General features: G+C 47.7%; 1 protein-coding gene and 1 long non-coding RNA gene across 4 annotated transcripts; one reads left to right on the forward strand and one right to left on the reverse strand.

Moving 5' to 3' along the window:
- Positions 1-478: 478 nt before the first annotated feature.
- Positions 479-26,515, reverse strand: LOC1269873 (death-associated inhibitor of apoptosis 1). 3 transcript variants are annotated; one of them, XM_061644557.1, is made up of 2 exons: positions 26,291-26,515; positions 479-4,047 (listed from the first exon to the last, which is right to left on the reverse strand). In XM_061644557.1, the coding sequence occupies exon 2, from the start codon at positions 3,642-3,644 to the stop codon at positions 2,001-2,003; it is 1,644 nt and encodes a 547-aa protein (XP_061500541.1). In that variant the 5' UTR covers positions 3,645-4,047; positions 26,291-26,515; the 3' UTR covers positions 479-2,000. The 3 variants fall into 3 exon arrangements, with proteins under 3 accessions (XP_061500541.1, XP_061500540.1, XP_061500542.1); XM_061644556.1 differs by lacking the exon at positions 26,291-26,515 and adding an exon at positions 7,636-8,970; XM_061644558.1 differs by lacking the exon at positions 26,291-26,515 and adding an exon at positions 6,353-6,919.
- LOC133391315 (uncharacterized) lies at positions 10,084-25,895 on the forward strand. The gene is made up of 2 exons (XR_009764816.1): positions 10,084-10,195; positions 10,258-25,895. It is a non-coding gene; the product is annotated as an uncharacterized LOC133391315 (long non-coding RNA).
- Positions 26,516-26,532: the final 17 nt, after the last annotated feature.

Raw genomic sequence — 26,532 nt, forward strand, 5'->3', positions numbered from 1 at the left:
TGCTTAAAAATAGCCGTAACACTAAAATAGTTTCTCCACAACTCTTCCAGACACAGTCGGCAGCGGAGGTTTGGTAGGTACGTACAGGAATTGTCTGCGAATCCAGACACTGTCTCGCCGGCCCCCCGAGGGCTTCCAAATGCAAATGGCATAATGCACTGCGCACATCGCACTTCAAAGACATAAGCAGAGTTTGGTTTGGCCTAATGAGGACGAGATGAGATGGTGCTTGGCCACGGGAAACCCAAAAATAAATCCAATCCCAGACGCGTCTGGCAAATCCCGTGTGTCCGTGTCGCGCAGCATCACGTGCGTATGTTTGGGATTAAAATAAATTACAACCACGTAGAAGAGGAGCGGAGGAGAGCGCGCAGCCGAGTTACACACTGATCACAAACCGGCAACTGGTTAAAGAGACCAACGACACAGGCCAGTCATCATTTAAAAGAAAGGAAGAAAACCGACGCCTGAAAACGCCTTCCGAGTTTGTGTATAAGTGTATTTTAACATTTTTCTTTATAGTTTATTTTTTAATTCATTACAGTTAGCTTATTCTACTACCACACTTGAATATTATACCATTTTTTTTTCTTCAGCTTTTCATGCATCGTTACATTTTAGGTACTGTGAAAGTGCTTTTTTGCTGTTTCGGCTGCAGGAGATCATTTAGTTTCACATTGTTTTATAGCTTGTAGTGTAAGGATGTACGAGGATTCAAGGAGATGCCGATATTGTTACATTATCCAGTTTTATGTCTAAACAATTATTGAGTCATTTCGGTGTTTTGAAGTGTGTACACAGCTGACGGGGAGATTTTGTATACCGCGCTTTTTGCCCATCTATCTCCTATCGATTCGATTGTTGCGAGTCCGTACCACATACTCTACACATAATTGGGTGAAACGCGCAATCTTCTATTTGCGTATGGCCACCCCTACTACCTTGATGTTTTCGGTATACCACACACCAAAGTACTCGCGTACAAGTTAGTCAAGTTATTAATCCTGGTGGGTGGGTTCGCCTCCTTCACAACGCACGTGTTCTTACGCATCTTAGAAAGAATATCGCTTTGATCGCGTTTTAAAATCGTCAACAAGAACTGCAGTGCAAGAAGTTCGAGCTTAAATCCTATCTGTACATTGTTACTATTCGAAGCTCACCTAGACAGCTGCAACGACAGCAGCAGAGACGTCGTAAATGCTCACGGTGCGAAGGTCCATTCGGCGATGGACCACAACACCACATGCCCAACAACTTTCATTTGTGATATGCTACTAGTGCCTGTGTTCCGAATGCCAGGTTACAGTGTGGAGGGGGGTGGTTTGATGCTTCTCTTAATGTATAGGAAAATTTTATTTTCCATTTAACACATACTCTCTCTTTCTCTCTCGCTATCGGTGCTGTCTCTACCTTCTTTACACTGTTGTTGCCAAGTCAGTTGCCAATGTGAACAGCATTATTCGCACGCTTGCGGGATGGTTTCAAACAGTCAAGTTGTCACAATGGTAGTAGTGACAGAGGGTGTTGAAAAACGTCACCCTGAGCGGTGAATAATGCTGCGCGCAGTGGAAACTGGCACGGAAAAACAGTGTATAATCCTTTCGCGGCTCCCAGTCCATGTTAGTAAAAAGCTAATAAGCACGATCTACATGATTTCCGGTACGTGTGTACAAGACGCTCGGTGGAAAGGTACATTAGCTCCTCTCTGCCCACACACGCTATGTACACCTAATATTCCCTTTTTCCTTGCAAATGCCTAATATTCCCTTTTCCGTTTCGTCCTCCTGCGAGAACTGACCCGGTTCCGAAATCCATTCGACCTAAGTTCACATACGCACTTCTCATACATAGGCACGGCCCAGGTAACAACGGCGGGCGCTGGATCAGAGGGGAAGGGGGTAGGGGGGGTATTAGAAAGGATAGCTAAATTCAAGGATTCTTCTTTCCGAGACGTTCCCACGCAGCATTTGCTGATTCGATGCAAATAAGGCTTCGCTTTCTTACGACAGGTACAGCCGTAGCACGTTGATGAACGGTTGCTGACAGAGCGGACACTTGCTGACGGACGATGCGCACTTGGCGCAGGCGACGACGTGCCCGCACGGCATGAACGCGGTGTTGTACTCGTTGACGAAGCAGATCTTGCAGATCTTACCGTCGGACGGTACGCGCCGATCGCCACCCGCATCGTCCTCGCCCTCGTCACTGCCGGACGAGTGGTCGCTGCAGCGCAGGGTGCGCTCCTCGTCCGCCATCGGCGTCGGCGAGCTGAATCCGCTCGAGGAGGCGGGCGAGGTGCTCATGATCGACGACGACGCCGAACTGATGCCGGACGTGGACGGCTGGGACGAGGCGGAGGACATCGCGGAAGACGTGCTGGCAGCGGAGGAGGCGGAAGCCGCCTCCTTCAGCTCGTTGCACTTCTGAATGAACTCGCGGCCCTTCATCAGCTGCAGGTAGTGGCAGTTGCTGTACCAGATCGCGTGCTGCTGCCACGGGTCGTCCTCCTGCTCCCAGTCCTTGAGCCCACCGCCACAGCTGAAGCACTTGACACGATCGCTCATCCCTGTGTAGAAGAAGCCAGCGTCGCTCAGCTGCTGCGGTTTCTGCTTCAGCGACGTCGGCCAGTCCTCGTACGACTTCAGCCGGTCCGCCTCGATCGCGTAGTTCGGGTACTCGGGGCGGCGCATGAGACTGTGCTCGCCCATCAGCACCTCATTGTTCCAGTCGGCGGCCGACATCGTGGCCTGATCTTGCTGCAATGCACCGGCACCAATAGGGGCGGCGGACGCCGCCATACTGCTGCTACCCACTCCACTCCCGACCGACGGCATCGGCTCGCTCTCCCCGGCGGAAGCAGCCGCTGCACCAGCGGCACTGCTCAGACTGATATCGCTCGCCCCGCTCCACGAATCGCCGCTCAGCCGGTCCAAATCTATCCGCACCCGATCGTCGGCATTCTCCGCGTACGAATTGTGCCGCACGCTGATGCCGCAGGTGTCGAAGCTCGGCTCCGGCACGGCATCGAGATAGTTCGCGTTCAGCGGCACGTTGTTGGTGGGGCGCTTCTTCAGCAGCGGACAGTACGGCGACCAGCGCAGATGCTCCTGGATCACGTCGTCCTGCGGTTCCCACAGCCCGATCTCCACTCGGCAGAAGTAGCACTTGACCGTGTCATCGGTGCCGACGTAGTAAAACCCGTACCGGGCCAGCACGTTCGGGCTGATGAACGTGACCGGCCAGCGGGAGGTGAAGCTGCGTAACCGGTTCTCCTCGATGTGGAAGTACTCCGGTGACATGCAGGCGAGATCGTCATCCTTGTGCTTGTTGTCGGGCAGGTCGATCGGTGGGGCGGGTAGCGATAGTGCATGGGCCATCTCAGGCATGTCGCCGCTGTCGGGCTCCTTTGTCGAGGGGGTGTTGGTGGTGGTGGTGGGGTTGGTGGCGGTTGCCGATGACGGTTGCCGATGGGCGGAAGCTTTCGTCGCCGCAGCGATCGTCGGAGATCCCTCCGAGTGCTGGAAGCGGGCAAACAGTTCGACCTTCAGGTACCGATGCGTCTTCTGGAGCACGAGCACGAGCTTTTGCACAAAGAGAGCTAGACAAAGCTGAAAGCAACCAGTAGTAGCGTGCTGTGAGTCCATGTAACAGCGTTTGCGCACAAACACAACGATGGACAACCAGAACACACGCTGTAGAAGCAGAAGTAGTAGTGGTGTGCGTCACGTCACGTCACGTCACGCGGCGCACGACGTTCAAGTGATACCGAGCGAGCTGCTGGTGTACAAAGGACGGCTTCTCGTTGTAATAACAAACTGTCCACTGGGGTACACCGTGACGGGCCGGTAGTGATGCTGCTGTCGCTGTTGTGAAATGTTCTGCAAGTACGTGTCGTCAACACGGTTGGTGGCCACGGTGCGCAGGATTAAGCGCACAACAGGACAATTGGTCGTATCGATCGATGCAGCTTGGGCCACGGTTTGCTCTCACTCACGCACCACACACGCACGCACAACAGAAGCGGTCGTAATAAGAGCAGAAAACAATCTGGAAGGGTGGCAGAGATAAGAGGGAAACATAGGGGGGAGAGAAAGAGAGAGAGAAAGAAATTGTTTAGAATTTTTCCACTTCAAAGCGAGTCTCAACACAACAATTCTACTGGGTGAAATCATCAAAATGCAAATATCTTGTCACGTGCTAAAGCGGGCTTACGAAGGCCGGAAATGCGGCGCCTACAGATAATGATAATTGTTGACATACGCGGTTGATGATTCATCGAGCGATAGGAAACACTGTGTCATTACTTAGGTAAGTGTTTTTCCATATCATTGCACGGTGCGTCACTCGGTCATAAGATCAGCTTTATGCAGCAGGCGACCTGATTGTATGCGTCCTTGCCTTCAAAAAACCCCCCGTCTGTGTGTCAGTCTCCTCGACCCATATGGCGCGGACATGTCAGAACGAATCTAATCCTTCGCAGAAGGTGCACGCGCGCGCGCACACGCAAATAGAGAGGGAGAGAGAGAGCGCAGCAGCAGCAGCAGGCGCAGCTGATGGATGTGATTATCCTCTTCCCAAATAGGGGGAAAAGCAAAACTATAATGAAACAAATGTCCTACTGCGAACAATCAGTCATAGAGAGTTCACACACACACACACACGTGCCCTTCTCTCGTCGCACTCTGCCCGCAAGCCCTCTCACACAATGTGAGCCTTTTTGTTCCTTTGACGCTCTCGTGTGGTCCCTCGGTTCATGCTTCATGCTTTATTGAATAAAAGAGACTGCAACCGAACCTTGCCTCTCTCTCTCCCCCCTTCTTTCGCTTCATTTTCCGGCCCCGTGGAACAAACGAAACGATTCCCAAAAAAAAGCTGAACCGGCAGCTGCAGGATGAAAGTTTCCGAAAAGGATCACGCGTCGGGGATCACCATCCATTTTTCGAGAGCCGGCGGCGGCGGGTGTCGCGCACACAACCTGCCGTTTTTGTTTCATCCCTCTGCTTCCTTCTGCACCACCACCTTCCACCATTTCTTCTTTTCTAACCCAGTTAAGGAAGGGAAATGGGTTTTTCGGGCAAAACATAAAAACCACACACCAACACGCGGGCGAGCGAGCGCTTGGCGACGATAGTGCAGCTGCCGTTGATGACGCTTGCCGAAGAACGACCTGCGGGACACATTTCGGTGGCACGGAAAGTGAGGCAGATGTTCCTGCGTGTGTTTGATGATGGCACACGGCAGCAGATGATCCTGCTGATTGCTATTTGCCTGTTGAAATTCAACCGGCCGTTTCCTCCACACACACACTTTGATCGCATCATCTGATCGTTGGTGTTTGGCTCGGGGTTTGCCTGGAACCGGAATGAAAAACTGAGAAACCCTTAAAGGAACCAAACAGAGCGGCAGATGATTTCGATTCGGCTGGCAGATGTGAAGTACACGTCCTATAATAATCGTAAAACGTTTCGCCCAACGTTCTGCCCAACACCAAAGAGAGCGAGCTTAATCACTTCACCGCAATTTCGTATTCCGGTGGCATTCGTTTGCACGGCAACACCCTGTTTTTTGTCCCTCTGCAGACATTCCCCACCCGGTAGGCTCCACAGAGCACACCACCGCACCTTTGCTTTTTAAATACCGCGAGCGCCACCACTAACTAAACACACGAAACGACCTTTCCAAGCAGCCATCAAAGCTGCACATTCTCGTCTCCCTCAGTCAATTCTTTCTCTCCGTGCGACTCCGTGTGGGGGCTTCCCTTGACAAGCCTCCTCTCACGCTCGCCAAACGCAACCCGGGGCGCACGAGACGGCCGTGTAGGGAGAGGTGAAGCGAATCGAACGGGGTTTGTCGTGACCGGTCGAAGTCCGCATTCCATTCCCACAGATCTTGGGCCCCACCAGCCAAAGGGGAAAACACGATCCCGCGAGCAGCCGCCAACCGAACTGCGGGCTTGGTAATAAAACAAAGCGAAAATCAGAGCACTACCACCACCACCACCACACTAACTGCATTGGTGGGTTTAAGTGTTTCTCGCCCGCTGCATTGCGCATCGATCTCGGTTTTCTCGCGCGCGAGGATCGTGTGCGCGCTCAAGTTGTTCAAGTTTTTCCCTCCCGTTTTCCACCGGCTGATGGAAAGGGGCAACAAATAACGAGTTTTTCGAGCGGCAACTCTCAGATGGGTGAATAGTCATGGCGCATAAGCTTATGATAGGACGAGCATTTTTCATTTCAAGGCATAATTAACATTCTTTCTATAATCACACCTAAAAATAAAGGTAATGGAGATAAGAATGGAATTTTATCAGAAAAGATCAGACAATCAGGGTTAGCAAAAACACATGACTTACTGAAGACGTCAACGATGCCTGGATGTGGCGCTATCACCTTGAAAAACAAGAACGCCCATCAAATCAAATACTTATCAAACAAAACTGTGCGCAGTGTCACGTGTATGATTGGCGCAAATCCGGGTACAAAGTTTGTTTAAAAAGATAACACATAAAATGAAGGAACACGATGGTATAAATACAACGCAGGAACATTCCCGGCGCCGCCATATTGCTGGAACGGAAAGAAAAGTAGGAAGCAAAACCACTTTCTTTCCCACTTTTCTCCCGCAGCAGTTGGGAACGAACGTCGCACCCTCCCCCCCTCATCGCAAGAGAGGCTTAATTTCTGTTTTATTTTATTATGCAGGTCGTGCTAACAACACACAACCCCCATGTGCATGTGCACACACACGCGCGGACATTAACATTAGCAGCTGGGTTTGGTACGACGACCGGGCTTGTCCGGGCGGTTAGTGGGTGCATGCGCTCACCATCAACCCATCCCACACGAACGGCCGGAAAAGAAGCGCCGGCAGAGTGTTTTCGGCATCAGATGTGATGATGATGCCATTCCCTCTTCCCTTACCCCTCCGTTCCCACTCAGCCCTTGTTCCTTCCCTCACCACGATAGCACAATAACGTCTCGTCGTCATGCGCTCATGCGTCCAAGAGTTTCCGGCATGGCAGCAGTCCCCTGAGCGGATTGGTAAGTATGGTAGGAGGGAACAACCACACACACACACGGAGTTGTGAGTCTTCGCCCGGGATATCACCCTAAAATAAAATAAAAAATAAAATGTCCGTTCCACACGAACGTTTATGGCCGCTTCCGGCGGATGTGTGTACGGAAAGGTAATACCCTCGATCTGTCTCTCTTCCAGCGACCAGCCATTTGCATTTCGAACAAACAATGCGAGGGCCCAGTGTTTGATATGCATGTTTTATATATGCGGCTGTTTGGGCCTACAACCCTCCCCTCCCTCTCTCCCTTCTATTCAGGTTTGTCTCGCTAGAATACATTTTCGGTACGTCACACGCTACTGACTTTACTTAGGTTAGAAGAAACTCAGAACTGAATATGCATTCAATTCAGTGTTGCGTGTTCAACAATCACACTCAGCCAGAAGAAGTGTTTGCAACCAAAAGTGGAGCAGTTTAAACCGCTAAGTCATCATTTCCTTCAAGCCAAGTAATCCCCACTCTCCCCATAGCAATTACAGAGCCCGTGTGCTCTATCGTGACAAGAGAGATAAGACTAATCACAATCCAACATCCTTGAGATAATGTTTATAATCCCTTACCTTTGGAAAATGTATAATAGTCTCGTTGGAGATGGTGCCGGTGGTGGTACTTTTGTTGTGAATGAGATTGATAGCGCCTTCAACAAATAACTATAATAACAGCTGTGTCCTCCTCTCGAAGTACGCGTACGCGTTTGTGTAAATATCCTTTGGTTTGCTTAATACTTTGATGAGTTCGTTCCAAACAAGTCTGCCTCCTGCGCTTCTTTCCTTATCAATATCACAAGCCGCTCTCTTATGAAGACTGCTGCTGCTATAGCCTCGTGGACACTAGATCGACAACACACTCCAAAAACGGAAAAATCGATTGGCCTTGGGTGTCGTGTCTTACTACGCAGTTTCCACACACATACAGTTCGTTTTTTTTTGTACAGTCGAGGGGAATATACGTAGTGCAGTTGCCCCGCAAAAGGGTCGTATAGATTATTGTCCCCGTGGCGAGGTTTTTCCGCCTTATTTCCTCTGTCTAACGCGCACTTTCTTCGCACACTAGGTATTGTTTGTTGCTGCTAGGGTGTGCTTTCGAGAAGCAGCGCAAAAAACGTGTATAAATTTGGCACACAGACGACGACGGCGACGGCTGTAGACGCGCAATTCAAACTAGGACCCGGAAATAGTCCTGCGCATACAAACACACACAGAATTACAAGGACAAGGGGTACACACAGACACAAGGGGGAAGGTGGTAGAATATAATCCTGCTTTCTCTGTTTAACTGGCACTTGGTTTTGTAATGGATAGTTCCAGTTCAGGTTCGATGTTTTTCTTTTCTGAGAAACCGACCCTACACACTACAGGCACACACAACTGTTCGTATTGCAAGCGAACTACACAACACCATAAAAGAGGGTTGTGTGGGGTTCACTTCCGCTTTTTCGCGCCTGCTGTCACACCACACACCACGTACAATGTTTTCTAAGTAAAATCACACTCTAAGCCCTATTTGTAACATAGAGCGGAGTAAAATACGTTGTTGCTGGTAGTAGTAATTGTGGTGCTTTAAAGGGCAAAACCACACGCTCTAGAGAACGTCGGGTTAGTGATGTGAATGCACTAATCGTTCAAGCAACCCACTCACACACACAGCTGTGCACTTCTCTCACACACAACAAACACACAGTTTGCGACGGACGCGCGATTTGGGAGAGACGACCTTTCCGAAGTACGTTCTACTCCGTACTGACAGCAGCGGTGGCAGTGTCTCGACCGATCGCTGGCGAGTCGGCGAACTAGGACTCTGTGCCGCTCCGTGTTAGGAATGCGGCCCTTCAACCTTGTTCCAAGGGTCGTCGTCGGCTGTGCATTCTCTCTCTCGTTCTTTTTCAGTATTTTTCACTCGCATTGCTCTCTCTCTCCCCCTCTCTCTCGTACACATTGTCGTCGTGCTTGCATCTTTTACAAACAGATGCGTTTATTATGCGCATACACACACACCCATACAAACGCACCAAAAGTATGCTATGTATGTTTGCTGCTTCTGTGTATGTGTGCCAGCACGATGCATGAATGTAAACAGATCTCACAGCTGCGCATTGGAGTGGAAACTCGGCAGAGGCAAAACATCTCGATCGATGATGGTGGTGGTGATGGTGGTGGTAGTAGTAGTGTTGGCAAACGAAAATTTCACACACATTCATGAAAAGGGAATTTTCTCGGAAAATTTTCAAGCATTTTATATAATTTGTGAAGAAACATTCGCTGATTATATATAATTTTACAAGATCGCTTCACAAGATCGAACCCTCAATAAAGCGCATCTAAAGAAGCAAAAAGTCGTCTAAAACTGGTCAGAAAATCTTCCTCAGAATTCTGAAACTGGTTGTGAGCTGAAAGTGCCTGGGACTGCATACGCAGTCGGCCCAACACACACAGAACAAGCAAAAACCGTCAGCCCAGTAGTGGTGTGTGTTGGGGGCAGCATTATGCAGTTCAGCAAAATTGCACAACGCAACCAGCGATTGCTTTTTACGGTCATGCGCGCAGCCTCTCTCTAGCCGACTGCAACCGGAGACCAAAGAGGCAACAACGTCTAACAAACGCCACAGCAGCAGCAGCAACTTATATCCGACGAGCGATTGAACCAACCAACCACTACTACTACTACTACTACTACTACCACCAACAACTGCTCTCGACAACTGGCAATGGCAACATCAGGCTAGCGCCCCAACGGCGAATCGTCTTCGTGAAGGCCTCTCCCCCCACCCCGCCTCCCCTCCGCTCCGCGTCGACGAACTTGCCTGGTGTGGTCAAAGGCCATCTGGTACCGTATTAAGATGATTACAAGCTTATCTAAAACCAACGGGAGATAAGACCTGAGGTCCCCGGTAAATTGCTCTCCAAGTATTGACGATCCCGCTGGTAGAAGCTCTAACTTTGGTACCAAAGTGGCCACCAAAAAGTGTCTTTAAAACAGACGCTGTCTGTTTTGGAGATGTTTGCACTTCTTCTCCAGCGTTCTCCACAAACACACAGACTCCAAGCAGTCGGCCACAGAAGAAGGCAGGGGAGTAGGTGGCGCCTCTCTAACTTTGGTATTCGTTCCAAGAAACACGGTGAGGTATGAATGAACTCATTCTACGTCTGATCACACACATACATCTTCACGTCTAATGCTTGCAGCGGTTTCTATCGCACAGGGGGAACATTCTTCGCTAAAGCACGCACAACACACGCACACAACCGTACTACACTACACCCCTATTACGGATGTTTACGCCGAAGAATGCACCCAGCGGCCCAACCCGGTCGTCGTGCATGAGAAGAAGTTTACTGCCGTCCTTCTTTCCTGTTCGTTTCCAATAAGAATGTTCGATTGCAGTTTGAATGCATTCGATTCGAAACAATGGAGCCTTTCTTTCTGACTCGACTTCTGTCTAACAGGATGTGGAAGATTGTTTGTGCAAATAATGTGCAATACTTGGCATTTGTGGATAGAGAATGAATGGCAAAGATTGCAAGGTATAAGGTAAAGCTAAATGACAAATAAATGCATTGCATATTTACATTATTGATAATTTAAAAGCAGCAATTGAACAAACTGAAGTCACATGTGATGTTATCAAGTTCTTTTTCAAGTTGTTGTTATCCAGTGATACTCTCAATATCACAAATTCATCACAATATATCGCAAACTTAGTTTACCATGTCGCAGCTTTAGACGATTATTCAGAACAACTTAACGAACGAACAAAATTGGCATTTGCCTTATCGATTTTTCCTACCTTTTATATGGTTTTTAGAATGATGAAAAAAAATACATAAAATTGCAATACACTACTATGGTGTAACATTTACCACCAATAACATCAGAGTGAAGAGCAAAAACCCACAAAAAAACCATCGAACTACACAACATACATAAAATCGAAATGGATTTTTTTATGATTCTTTTCTCGTGCAAACCAAGCAAGCAATTTTGATCTGCTTGGGGGCGCTCTCTCCGGGGTTATTCTTATGGGTGGTGGGTGGTTGGCCCCGCCGGAACGGCGCTGAACCATTCAATGGTTAACGAAAAAAATAAACAAAATACGATCTTGCTTCCCGCTCGCACAATGCAATAAGAACGCTCGCGAAGGGAAAAGAGACGGCGCACGCACTAAACAACAATTTACAGCTGAAGACGACCACACACACCACACAAATGGAACGAAGGAAGGAAAAAGATGGAGAGAATGGAATTCTTTTGAAACTAAGCCCCCCACATAAATCCGAAACCAAAAGAGAGAGAGAGAGAGAGAGAGAGAGAGAGATAACGAAAGAGAAGCAAATAAACCAAAGAAAAAAGCATAAAAGTGCTAACAAAAACCCCAAGAAACAGTAAGAGAGACATAACAAAAAATGCACACAACACAACCAGCGGAGCAGGAGAAGGAAGGCACTGAAAAACAAGAAGCGGAAAAGCGAAAAGAACCAGGGCAACATGAGAAATACCAAATTTGTACGAGAGCATAACACAACAAAAATGCTTGTGTGCCGACGAAGAAGATCCCACACCGACAAGCGTTTTTCCTTCTCTTCGTTGCCTTTTTTTGTTATGCTCGTTGTTTCATTCTTCTTTTCATGCTTATGCTTTCATTCTACTTTTCATCCCTTTGCTGCTTTGCGCTCTCTTTCATTCATTGCTTGCTTGGGTTCGCTTCACTCTTTCGCCGTTCACGTTACACGTTCTCATGCTTTAATCTTCTTGCATTTTGTTTTTCGTTTTCATGTTGTTTCATTCTTCATTTACACACACACACTCTCTCTCTCTCACACACACAATTTCCCATTCGATCGTATGTGTGTACCATTTTACGATCCCGTTGAATAGTAGTAATGTGGCCGCTCGCTCGCTCTCTTTCACATTCTTTCGTTACACCTCTGTGTCTAGATTTCATAAACTGCAACAACTCAACGTTTCCACGATTTTTTCGCTGTGAAAGTTCCCTTCCACGTTGGCCGATTGCCAGAGGGCGCAAGCAAGCATGCAAGCATGGATAGGCAATGGCGTTTTTCCCAAGGGAACCCTCCGGTGGGAAGTGTCCAACGACCACCGGTTTTGCTGGGTTGCGGCGCGCACGGGACAGAGAATGTTGAATGCCATCCTACTTCTTCCACGTCATTAAGGCGTGTATGGTGCAGTCGCCCCGAGGAAACAAAATCCGCAACGAATTATCCGAATCTCTTCCCGAAAAAATGCGTCCGATCGCGAGCGATTGTCTGTCCTTCTCTTTGGCAGGGGGTTTTAAAGGCTATATCCGCTTTCCGCGATTCTCACCCTCCTTGCTTTCTTTATGGTCCCTTCATTTTTGGTGATGCTGCTCTGCTTTGTTCTTCTGCACGGCGCATTTATTACTTACTTTATGGCTGAGCAAAAAGGGATTACTGAGGCCAACAAAAAAAAGCTTCCTGGGAATTTGGGTTTCTCAGCGATCCCCTCATTACTAAAAACGAAATATACGTAAACAAATCTCAGAGAAGAGGGTCGATTGCAATGCGCAAAAACAAAACAATAACACGGAAACGGAACGCGAACGAAAAACATCAATAAACTGAGTCAACATGCGCGCTTCCATCTTCAAAGAGCCGTCTTATCAATAGCAAAACAAAACAACCTCGCAGTAATAGATGGGTGGTTGTTTTTGTTGACATGCTGTACACCTTCAGTTATCGTTGGAGGAGCGGAAATACCCCAAAATTCTGCGCATTCTTCTAATCTTCCCTTTCCGGCTCAACTCAAAATTCCTGCCACCATAAACAGGCTATTCTACCCGGACGGCCGTAAAGATCGTTGTGGGAATCTTGATTCGTCACTCTTTTCTACCGGAAGTAAGTATTCATCCTGTTTTCTTTTAACGTGCGTTATAAGAATTGTGCAAGGGTTTGCCCCCTTTGAATCGAGACTTGCTTCTATTTCTCTTACGCGTCATATGCTTGTTTCGATGATTAGAGGCACGAGTAAAACGTTAGGCCATTATTCAAATTTGGAACCATAACCATTTAAGCGAGATGAATAATTGAAGCAATAATTGAGCATCATTTGTCTTGAATGGGAATTAGAGTTCATATTATCCTTCATGCACCGGTTCCCGTTATCTCCGTGGCGCATTACTCTGCCTCTTTCGTTCTCTCTTTTTGGAAAAAGGATATCCCTTCAGTCCACATGTAAGACCCTTTGCCAAGGTTTTTTGTTTCTCTCAGGAGTGGCGTCGCCGATGGTGGTTTATGGACCATTTGAACATATCTCAGATTACAACATCCAACTATTCCCACCATCACCACACCACGAGAGGTCTTTGGGCCCACAGGATCGATGGGAACAATTTTTGTCAATCACATCTCTCACACGGGAAGAACAGTCTCTTCTCGTCGGTGCGGGCGTGTGAAGCAGAGGCGACGTGCGATCATAAAAAAAACGCACTCACAAAACCGTTCTTCAAGGTCTACACGACTCCATTTTCTATTAGCGTCGGTTTCTGGTTGCATCCTCTCGCTGGGTGGCGCGCGCACCAGGCAGACAAAGAAATCCATTGCAGTTTGTGGTTAAAAGCTGAACGCCATCAACAATAATCAATGAAATTTTCCGTAACCAAAACACACAAACAAAGAGGGGTACTGAGAATTATACAGAAATAGAGTCGGGCTTGAAAGAGGCCCTAACTCAGTTTTCCTTTTTTTATGAATGAATCACACATACATCACCGCGCATTCTCTCTATTTAAATCCATTCAAATGCAGAGTGCACGACGAAAGATCGAAAAAGTTAATATGGGACATTGCAGAGGAAGGAAAAATCCCCGACGATCGCCTTCCACAAAATGGTTCCATCGCACAATGGTGAATTATCATTTCATAAATAAACAAATCGACCATATACAACACACAACCACGGAACCCTTTTTTCTTGAACAATCTATCTGCTCCTGCTTGTGCTCAACGCACTTTTCGATCGAGCCGGAGAGAAATGGTTTAATCCGAATTTATTAGAAGCCAGATAAGGTTTCAAAAAACCCTTCTAACACAGCCGAGCGACGGAGATCATGAATGAAAAACAATGCACACACAACAACAATCGGCTGTGTTTGTGTATGACGATCCTGGCTCGGGGGTAGCAGCAAAAGCGGCATGAATGAAATTTAAATGTTGTGCTCAACCGTTTCTCAAGCGACGAAAAGGACGGCAAGACACATCATCATGCACACAACGAACCCATCCATAACATTCCATAACCCGAGCCCGGCAAAGGACATCCACTTGAAATCTCGGCGTGGGAATCGGCATATGTGTTTATGTGCTGCGTGAAAAAGCCATTTCCCGCAGGGCCTGCAGCCATATGGTTTCCATCATTCGTGAAAATCGTGAGAAGATGTGCGTTGTGCAGAGCGTTGGTGCCAGGCATCATTGGGGACCGTTTTCTTTAAATACGATCGATGAATGATCGGTACTTGAAATGTTCCTTTTTTAAGCCATCCATTACCCAACTTCTTGAACCTTGTGTCTGTGCTCCAAGACTCGCTTTAAACGACGATCATTACACAGTTCTAGGGAGGAAGACAATGTTGATGCGTCTGTACAGTTCCCGGAAAAATGTAGCCAAACAACCAACGCTGCAGGCCGCTAATATGCTCTGCACTTGTCAACACCGGAAACGGACCAGAACCATTCATAAATTGTCCGATCTTCACCGCTCTGAGCGTTGCTAACAACAGGCCGAGGACCATAATTTGAGTGGGAGAGTTTTCGGCATTTACACTTGTGCCGAGATGATCGTTATTTTTGATTAGTGTGACGATACGACACAAACCAAAACACCAACACCATCCTAAGATACAATAAAATCCCTCTTCGCTCTAATGTAAGTGGAGAATCATGCTTGCAATCGTAAGAAAAAGGAATTTCTTACGAAATAATGTAATGGGTTTCTTTTGCCGAACGGGCCTGGGACTACGGAGACGAAATCCTTCCTAGAAGGACGGCACAATCCAGTCTGAGAATGGGAAACGATAATCGGTTGGGACCTGCGCTAACGGTATATATCTCTGATCCTGGAGGGCAAAAGGCGCACCATCCAAGATCTATTGTTGGCTGCCGTCTATCGGTCAGCTAACGTTTGCCAAGGTCACAAATGATGACTAAAAATAAAGCTAATATAGATTAGAGCGTGTTTTGTATTGTGCAAGTGCCGCAATCATTATCGAATTTTGATCGATTCTTCTTATTCTTAGATAGCGCAACCAATTAGTGGGTAAGGTAAGAATGTTAATAACACTGGACGTAGTTTCCTGCACATTATCTGAACATACGAAATCGATTGGTCTGTGTCGAAATTTGTCAAACAAGGTTTTGCGATTCATCCACAGACTGCAGGACACTTTCCCGATTTGTTGTGAGTCAGTCAATGTCATGATTGCGACACGATGGATGACTACGTTGACAATATCCGGTGCAGTGGAACTCAAATCTCTGACTGTAGCACATTTCTCGAAATGTCAAATCTTACGTTTTGAGCGCGAGGAAGTGAACCAACAGTCATGGATTTCAGTTCATCCAATGCCAAATAACGTCATCGTTTCCAAGCAACAGCGGCGTAGTCATCGGATTGACTCAAATTGGAAAAGTGTCACAGGGTCTTGAATTGAATAGCATAATCCTTGTATGTTGTTCTTGCACTATAAGAACCCGGTCAAAGGAACTAAAAGTTAAACAGTATCACATATATTAGACACTAGCCCATTCCAAGTCATCGCAAGCCTTTGAACGAATGCCCCAAGTACCAATAAAAGGTGGATTCTATAATTTAGATACCGTCAATCAGAAGAAAAAGAACGTTCCAATCATACTCCTTTAGTGTCTCCCTGCATTCTACCGTTCCCAGAGCGATCCCTAATGCTTCGTTCGGCTCCTCCATTCTCCACCACCATATCCCCGTACCAGTGACGCCATCATTACCACCCACCGGAATGGTTTCCACAGACGAGAGGCGTTACACACGCACGCGGCATGGCTACGAGAAGTAGAAAACCGATCGATAATGTCTAAATTTCACACTTCACACGCTCGCCACCGTACCTCAACTCCCTGCCTGAGAAACATCACCAAAAGCAGGAGAAGAAGAAAAAACACATAAAAATACGTTCCTGTCTTCCTCGTTCTCGTTCTCTTCGCACGTCAAATCGTTTGGCTTCTCGAAGGGGAAACAACACGGGGGAATCATAAAATCTTCCCTGCCTGCCACAATCACTGTGTAAAGCCGACCTCCTCAGACCCCGTCCCCTCATCCCCGAAGCGTGAACCCAGCGAGAAGGTGACGAAGAGGTGACGGAAGAGCTGGGAGCAGCCCGCGGCAGTAAAAAGCGGCGCCTGGGCAGGGAAATTCTCTCACATACCGACCTCAACGGACGTGTGCATAACGAAAGGCAGACCCCCGGCCACTCACTCCTCAATAGCCGAGTGCGAGAAAGAGAGAGTGAGCATGTCAAGATCGTGGAGGAGCGATATCTTCAAGAAGATGCAACGTAAAAACCCGCAGACACCAGACACGGGGGGAGTGCAATCTCAGCACGGAAAGGCAGAGCCGATTATGACTTCAAAGCGTTATTCTTCTTCCTCCTTCGAACGCGAGCTGCTTCCGCCAACGCGTTGTGAAGAAGAAGAAACAAAAAAGCAAGCGAAACAGAGAACAGGAGTCGTAAAAACAGCCACAAAACTTTCCATGGCTCCTCGCACGTTTCCTTCTTATCGATCTCCTCGTGGTCACCGATGATGTCGCTCAAAGTTAAAGGCCCCAGCGTACGCGCGCGCAGACATCTCGAAGCTCACGGTAACCCACGCACACACACACGTCATCTTTGGTGACTGAAGAGGGTGGTTAATCATAAAAATTTATGCATTCCCATAAACCTTCCAAAGAGTCCGGATTTGATGAACGAGTCCGCCGCGCGTGGTTTATTTTCTTGTTCTCTTTCGTTCGTTGTTGTGGGTGGGCTTTTATAGACATCCCCCTAAGAGCAAAACGATGCAATGTTTGTGTCCCTTTCACTTTGATTTGTTCCAGAAGACTGAGAGCGTAGCGGATTGTAGTTGTGGAGGGAATGTGATCATAAACAGCTAAAAGTATAAAAATATGATTCTTGAGAAAATTCAACATTGCATACTTTTAGGAGCTTACCACTGTGTTTTACAGCAGCACACATCAGAAAACTTCAATGTTTTATGGAGTCATTGTGTTTTCTTTGAGCCTTAAAAGGATACTTTTCGAAGATGGTGGCATCCTTTATCCAATTATTGTCACATAATGAGGATATCTTCTGATTTGAAGAATTTGTCATGCATTGGAACTTTTCATGTAAAGTATTACCGAAGACAAATGTTCTGGTTAAGAACCAGAAGTGCGAGTTTTTGGAAACTGTTAGCATACAATTCCCTGAAGTCCCTGGATCGCGGCCACTTTTACACGCAGGAAATCGATTCTTGCTGCATCATCTCCATTTAATTGCACACACATACCTACATATATGCTTTCCCGACCGAATCTGCATCCTCACCTTCCACCCAAGTTACGTTCCCACTGGGTCGACTCTGTGTGTGTGCCCTGTGCTACGTGACCATTCGCGCACAGGCCTCTTTCACTGAGCTTTCTACTGCGACCGGACGGACGGGCTACCGAAAGAATTCAGGATGCTCCGGCAAGCAAGCGAGCAGGCGCGAGAAGATCGAGAAAGCCAGATCGCTAAAGCGAAGCGAAGGGGAAAAAAGTAAACAAAATATCTTAAAATATTCCAACGTCTTGATACGTGTGTTCCGTGTGTTCCGAGAGAAGCCAACGGCAGGCAAGCGAGAGCAGCAGCGAGCGAGAAGACAACGCCAATCCACCCAGAACGCCAGACAGAATTCCAGGAAGGACAGATTTAGCTCTGGCCGCGGTGGCGGCAGTGGCGGCATCCGCTTTGGAGAGGCCACTTTATCACCGTCAGCAGCTTGCGTCGTCCCGTACCTCCAGTCGCCGGGTCCTTGCTGTTGTGGGCCTTCGTCTTCCTGTCTGGCCCGATGATGCCTTGCTGCTGCGTTCTGTGTCTCGGTGTCCTTACAGGGAAAAAAGGGGCTCCCAAAACCCAACAGCAGGCTTGTGCAAAGGGTAATGTTTGAGACGGCCAAGAACTGCCTGCCTATGTTCACACCGGTTCTCTTTTGCCCTTGTCCTTCTGCAATTGTCGGGCCGTGCTGTTTTGCTCTCTCACTCGCTTTCCTCTTCCAACTACCCACGAACGACGAATGATCGCTAACGAGAAATACGGCGAGAAAACTGAACGAGGATCAAACATCGCGCGGCAGGTACAACACAACAAGATGATGATGATGATGATGCTGCACACACCACACGTTCAGTTCAGCAGCAGCAGCAGCCTTTTCTCATTCTCTGTTTTCGTCCATTTGCCTCCCAAAAGATCTCCGCATCACAGTGCAGTGTGTTCCGGCTGACGGCGGTTGGACGGTGTGAGCCGTCGAGCTCTCCTGTGTCCGTCCCACAAGGGCCCCTCCTTACCTTTCGCGTGGTGCGTTTTGTATTCCCACCGAATCAACACATTCAGCCGACGCACAACAACAAGACTGTAAATATGCCCAAGCATATCTTAGCTGAGCGGAGCGACCAGACCAGAGAGATGCAGCCAGCAGAAGGTGATGGCCGGAGGTGGTGGCGATGGTTTACACAGTGCATTCCAGAAAACCAGTTACCTGTGGTCCCCGGTGTGCTTTCGCCCTGGGCCAGAAGCGTTGGGCATGACCGGTCGATGGTTTTGCTTCTGGGAGTTCCCGAAACCCGGTGCGCGTCCTCGCCTCTCTTCCCGGGAGTGCCGGTTTAAGCACTCGAGCGCACTGAAACGTGCCCGAGCATAGTCTGACTTTGAACAGATATGCGGTTACGGGAAAAGCTTTAGCGGTGGATGGGAAATTCCATTACAAATCAGGTCGCTTGACAATGAATTATCATTTTCCACAATACCAAGTTACCACTACGAGTAGACTACTTTAGTAGCAAGAATTTTACTCCTAACAATACAAGCAGCACAACAGAAGAACTCAAATAACTTGAAAACTTCGAAAGATCTTCAATGAGCTTACGACATTCACAAGACTCCACAACATCTTTCACCCAAAATACCCCTATATACCTGAGCCACGATCGGTTCACGATCGATCAGAGGACATTAATCTTCATCTCCTGGCGTGAGATAGAGGCGCACATCAAACGGCCAACCGGCCGCCGGCACCTTCGCCCGGCATCGCAGGAAAAAGCCCATTGTTGGGCAGGAAGCGGAGGGCGATAAAGAATAAGCCACCATCGTCCAATGCCACGAAGCGCACAACAAAACCCCACCAGGATCGGTAAAAGGAGCGAAAGAAGAAAAGCCAACAACGCGCAGCATCCTCTTGACGCAACGGAGAACACCGGTCAAAATATCGATCAACCGATCAGGCAGTATTCGATCGAAAACGATCATAAAAACTTGAACCCTTAACTGGGGGCGGCGATTAAGGCACACCACCCTTGCATCCTCTCCTTCCAATCCGTCCCATTCCAGCTGTTGCAGGAGGGCGTGCTGTGATCGGTAATGGATCATCGGATCTCGATCGGTGGGGGGAGAGAACGTTTCTATAGCACAATATTGGGAACCATTCTGCTCTCTCTCTTACCTTCGCTTCGTGGATCGAAAACCGTCCGTTTTTCTTTTATGTTTCGTTCCTCCGCAAAGGCTACAAGACGAGGCTTTAAGGGTGCTGCCCGTTTTCCTTGAGAGTTTCCCAGTGATCGATAAACGGCCCTTGGCCAGTTCCGAGAATTCTTCGCTCGCCCTGACCACCCGAACCGACAAATTCTTCAGCGGCTTTTCACTACTGCTGCCAGAGGTTGCCGCTGACGAATGACTCTGCGCTGATCATCGATCGATCGATCGTAAAATAAGCGATCGAGGAGAGTGAGGAGTAATTAACCGGTGGGTTCTCCCTTCGCTCGAGACGTTTATCAGCTGATGGGTCCGTTTGGTGGGAGTAGCATTTTGGAAAGTTTCTTCTTTTATGGTGTGGCTCAAGAATGTTTTTTGGTTTGGGAAAATGCCTTCAAGAAAGAAACATTCTTGCTGATAAGAATGTGTTTAACGATTCAAGGAAGAAGAATTCGATGTACCTTGTTCTTTAAATGCTTTCGAGAGACATGGCGATAAACATGCTTCGGTTTGCAATTAATGGCTCTATTAAACGTATTGGTTGGGTCAACTTTCTACAGGTTTTTTGAGTTCCCAAACCATGTTTCAGCAGAACAGGTATGTGTATAACTGTCACTTATAAGCCACAAGTTCTTGTCCTTACACACACACACAAAATCGAGGTCTCCTAACGGACCCATCATCACATTCAGTCAATTCGGAATTGCCAACAACTACTCGGGGACGGCGTCTTTTGCGTCGATAAAAGCAAATGTAAAGGCACCCGATGCTCGCGATCGAGGTGACATTTCATGCCATGTGTATTAGTGTGTGTTTGTGGTACAGTTTTCTTTTTTGCAATTCAATTTCTGTGCGCATTCACTTCCTCGACACACACACCCCGTTGACCACCACCGCCGAGACACGCTGCACTTTTCATTTTTCATCCATTCTTCCACCGAACGGGAGAAAGAGGCTCGGTGAAGGGATTCGATCGCGATTCGTACGCAGCAGACGACGCGCGCACAGCGCCGCATTCTCTTGCGTTCGGTGCACATGCACTTGGCGAAGTCGTTTCCAGTTAGGTCACACTGCTGCTGCCGCTGCCCTTTCTCTTCCTTTGGCACCCACCTTCCTTTCACACGATCGTTCCCTTCAACCAAGCACACGATCGTTCAGCGAAACGGGGTTTTTCGCTGCAAGTACAGTGTTGTGTTGGTTTTTTTAATGGTACTAGACGTTTTTTCCATCCCCATTATTCCCAGCAATCTATTTGAAAGCAGCAAGCGATCAAATCAATTGATAAATTGCAATCCGCAGCACAATTGCATGAATAAATAAATATTAACGATCAAAATACGCCGATCCGGTATTTCTAGCGGAAGAGAAAGGAAAACGTACTTAAACACAAACACACTTAACCCTTCCTTTATTGGCTTAAGGGGGTTATATGGGGGAAGAAAAGATGAGCCAACATCGCTCATTGGGCTTGCCGTTTTGTTTACGGGATTTTGCATCCCAAGCAGCAATTCACACACCCCAATGCCACACGAGTGAGGCAACGATCATCATCATCACCTTCGAAAACCGTACCCAACCCCCACAGAAGCACCCACAATAAGCAAAAACAAATTGTTTACTGGTGAAAAACGATGAGATCACCAACCAGCTCAACTCTCTCATTTGCTGGCCATGTGAGTTCGGGTTTTGAAACGTGATGATGTATTTAGCTGATGGCGCAGCAGGAACGTGCGTTTTGCGCTCGAATAATTTACTGCCTTTTCAGCGGCCAAGGCGCACAAAGTGAAACAAAGTGTGTGTTAAAAAAACAGCTCGTTTTCGTTTTGGTGAGTTGGCGCCTGCATGTATGCAATTAATGCGTAAAACTAAATTTAAAAAATCGCTCTCCAAAGCGGCACATGAAAAGCGAACTAGACACTTCGATAGAGCGAACAAAACACATTCATTGTGTAGGCCCAACAACGAGGAGGGGGATGATGGGGGAGGATCACGCATTCTTCTCGACCTCAATCATTAAACAATTCCGCCGTGCACACTCTCTGTTAGTAAACAGCGGCGAACCTAACAAACACACTACCACAGTTACAGATACGGTCGATTGTCGTCGTCGCGGGGGTAAACAGAACCATCATCACGTCATATTTTGATTGCCTGGCGCAATTATCACATTCCTTCGTGTTGCTGGTGCTCCAAGCCATACTCACACACACACACACACAAGAAACTCCAACCACCCGCCGGGGGGAGGGCAAAAGGGCCTTTTCCAAATGGTGCCCCGCGTGGCGTTTGAGGGAAGGAAAAATTAAAAGAGAAGTGTAAAAACACAACCGATGGAATGTTCCGTCGAGCGATTGGTTGCATGTTGCTGTTCGGTTCAATATTGTGCGAACCAACAAAAAAATCATCGTTTGTGAGAGACTATATGGGCCCCACACAACCACTACCATACGTCAGCAAAACGGCATGGGGGGCTCCGGTCGGTCGTCGTTTGTAACCATTCACACATTGGGGCCCCAGATCTCACGAACACCGACAATCAATGAAATGCGCCGTGTTGCGTGCGGATCGTCCCGTGCCCAACCTTTCGGCAACAACCCTGTGTCTCCCGCTGCTTTGCCATCCGTTTCCTCCACCTTATTCGCGTTCATTATGGGGTACAACAACTGGGCAGAGCTCACACGTTCGTGCGCTACACATACACACGCAATGGGGAATTGGTAGAGAGCGCAGGCCAGATGACCTGGACAAACTCTCCACCACCGTCCCACGGACTGTTGCCCACTGCTGTTAACCTCTATTGCGTTTTGCAAATGACTTTCGACGGTCCAGAAGGTGCAATTTGTTGAGTTAAAGATAGCTAAAATGCAATTAACAAAAGTAAATAATTAAATAAATGTAGAACAGATGTAATTTTGCACAAAATGGACCTAAAAATGATAAAGAAATATAAATTCCGCAGAAACCAATCACTCAAAATGAATAAGTACATTAGTAAAATGAAACAACAGACGCGCCATCTGTTATGGAATAGCTGTACTAAACGTGTTTAGTACTGCTTGTTGGGAGTTAGAAGAGGATGGTGTTGTTGTTGAAGCCTATATATAAGTCTTTAAGTATAATATAAAGCAGAGGAATTCCCGCAAACCCCAGAATCATTACTTCGGAAAGTATGAACGTAAGTGGGAAGATAGTTCCACAAAGATAGTAACACATCGATAGGCCGAAACAGTTCCCAGACAGACTCGCTTTGTGGGCCGAAAGGCAATGTCAGCGAGCGTGCGCGCCTCGCCTTAATGCCACACACCTACGAGAAGTCCCAGGCACAAAGCACAAAGTGCGCCTCGTTAGGGCAATCCCTTTTCGAGTAGTCATCTGTCTTCTCCAAAGCCTCTCGCAAACACACAAAGCCTTCACCAGCCAACAGATCCGAAGAGCTATGCTCCGGTTTTTGCTGCTGCTGCTGTCGCCTGTCGGCATAGCTCCAGATTTAAGAAAAGGGTTCACAACGTGTAACGGGAGAACCCCCAAGGGGAGAAGACACGACCAACGGATGTTTTTTGTGTTTCACCAACTCTTCTCGGGGCACCCACTTGGACCGTGGGCCGGGTAAAATGTTGAAGCCCGGAGACCACCGTAAAATGGTAATCGAACGCCAAACGAAAGGACCTGGATGCCTGGGTAGGAAGGCAGCAAAAGTCAATTTTCAAGGGAAATAATAACAGTCGGCAAAAGTAGAGAGAAAAACTCGGTGCGCCCTTTTGCCGAGCGTTACAGGACCACACAGCGAACACGAGCACCACAACAGCGACTTGTCCCCTGGAGGCAATTCCTATCCAACACAAGCGTGCATAAAGCATCTTCACCGATTCAGCTCGCTTTTGGTTGTAAAACAATAATTCCCAATTACATGAACGATCGCTAACATGTGTTAGTAAGACGTTTTATGGCTAACAATGAACATAAGTCAACATATTTCCATAATGTCTGTAACAAATGAGAAGCTATGTCCAAATAGGAATTATTCGCGTAGTTTAATGCAAGTATAGCATATTTTGTTCAATACTAAACTTAATGTTCAACACCTTCAGCTAAATCGTAAAGCTTTCTCTTCGACCATTCGACCAGCCCTTTTGACCTTTTATGCAATCGGTTTCGTGGCCGGGGAGGCACCAAAAAGGAAATCGTGTACAACCGCGAAACGCCCAACCCTTCCACACGCACACACACACGCTCAAGGAGAGCAAGAGCCATACTCCCGTCCAAAAACCCATTAGACATTCCAACGGCCGGAGAACACAAGGAAGAAAGAAGCCAGCAAAAAGGCAACAAGCACAGAGCAGCAAGAAGCGGAGAAATAAAAAACCCTCCCGCCAACATTGAAGAAAGGGCTCCGTGATCTCGTGCAGGCACGCGTGGGGAGAGCTGGGAAGGAGCGAGCGGCTGGCTTATGCTTCTCTTATGCTGGGCCCCGGGATGCTGGGGCCGCTCGAAATCGAGACCGTGAGAACGCTCGAATTCGTCTCGTTTGCAAAAGAAGTTCGCCTCCCGCTCCAGTTCCTTGTCCAATCCTCCTTCCCCTTCTGCCTTGCGCTGCAGTGTGGCGTTTCGTTTCGGCCAATGTTTTTGCCCCGTTTAACACATAAACCAAAGGCAGAGACTTGGGTGCATTTGGTGGGCTTCGCGGGAGCTCGATTTTAGCTGAAAGGGCTTACAGGGCAGAAACAGATCTCGATTGGATAATCAGAATGCTGCTGCCTGGGAGCTGGTTGGGGCTTGGAGGTTCGCGTGGTGGTATGAAAATAAAACACACACACACACACAGGAAGATCCATCCTTCGCTCGGGTGATGGTAGAAATGCATAAAGCCCCATCTTCGTGTCCTTTCTGTACCCCGTCCCGTTGCGCCTACGGGTGTAACGTTTTTGCATTGGAATCGGCAAAAACCTACACGTCCTCCTCTCTTTGCCGTCTCCGGTCTCGCGTTGGTTCAGCGGGGGGTGTTTCGCTTGTCGCGGGTATGACTCAAATGTTGTTCTCCATGCGGCGTCAGGCTGGGCGGCTGGGTGATGTAAATTAACATTGAAGTAAGCCGCGATTGGTTGCCAGGGAGGCTGTTTATGGGCAATCAAGCCACGGCCAGCGTATGTGTGTAGGTTGCCAGACGCAGCGGAGGTGTTGTTTTGGTTACGGATGAGATTGTACGCCTTCTGTGATGCCGTTCACGGGGAGGATAATGGAAAGGAACAGTCTTCTCAATAATGTACCTAAAATTTGCTCAAAAATTAGCAGCCTTATCATGAAATGGAAATTGTTTTGAGAAAGCCAAGCTAAGACAATTTGCAGTAAAGTGCAAACCAAAGTTTACTGCACCAAGAGGAGAAAGTCTAAAACTAAACAGTGGAAATCGAACTTTCTCCAATGTGACAAAAAGGGATCACGTTTCCAGCGCTAGTGCTGGGATGGGGCTCCCTTTTACAAGGCGGATGTTGCAATATCTCGTACATTTACTTATGATTTTACTCCCTGCTTGAATGTTCAACGACATGGAGCTTCAACAAAACAAAACCAAACATAGCTCCCACCAAAAAACACGATTAGAAATGTCTTCTCTCTCCAGGTGTGTGCCAACGGTGCTGTGGGGGATAAAAAACCGCCAGCCTGGCATTTTTTTACTACGCTTCACACATTTTTACTATACTCGCAAAACCGGTTTTTTGTGCGAGGTTCGCTAGCTTTAATACCGTGCTGTATATACCTTGCTTCAAACGACCTTAAACGGTACGTCATCGCAGCAGTTAAAAAAAACCTACCACACACACTCGCAGACACACAGAAACACACACACTTCACGCAAAACTGGTATGCGAAGCGATCGAGTGTCTGTGTGGTCATGCGAGTTGCTCATGTATAATTCCAGGAAGTAGCCAACGCTGCTGATCATCCTTGGTTGTACTGTTCTGCAAATGCTCAACATAAAGCAGGCACGCAGCAAACTATGGACGAGCAGGGTTTACCAATTGATCCAATTTCTGATTTTCAGACCAAATCATGCAAAAAGACCAATTCGGGGAGGGGGCGATGACAGCATCAAAACCCACTCACTATTGTGGTTGCCACTCTGCTGCTGCGTGGCAGAGAGTCGTCAGAAGCGTGAGGGGGAAATGCATTCATTGGTATGTGTTATCTCTGCACGATCATATAACCATATCAGCAATTCTTGTCGAACAAAGACTTAACCACTACTCGACGAGTAGCTTGTAGCAGGGGGCTAGGAACGAGCTACTTTAGCCACGTATTTTCAACTATTTTCATCTTTAGAAAATGTTAGCAAACAGCAGCTCGTAACACCACCCGTGACTATTTTGCATAGACTTTCCCTTTTCCGAACTAAATTCACAAACCCTGCTCCCACTGGATACAAGAAAATGCACAGTTCAATGGAAAGCACTTACCGTCGGGACAGTGGTGTTCGAACAATCGATTCAAACCGCTTAATGGCACCAAGACTGCATCAAATCACAATTGGCTCCATTTTAATACAATTAGAAAAAGACTACACAATGTAGAGACGAACGAATTTGGCATGAATTTCACCAGCAACTTGAACTTTGCACGCACGCACGTTGGACTCTGTTCCGAGCAGCTCGCATACCAATTGACAATTTGACGTTTCGTGGTGTGTGTCTATACGCGC

The sequence above is a fragment of the Anopheles gambiae genome, chromosome 2 (genome assembly GCF_943734735.2).
Source record: "Anopheles gambiae chromosome 2, idAnoGambNW_F1_1, whole genome shotgun sequence".
Lineage (NCBI taxonomy): Eukaryota > Metazoa > Arthropoda > Insecta > Diptera > Culicidae > Anopheles > Anopheles gambiae.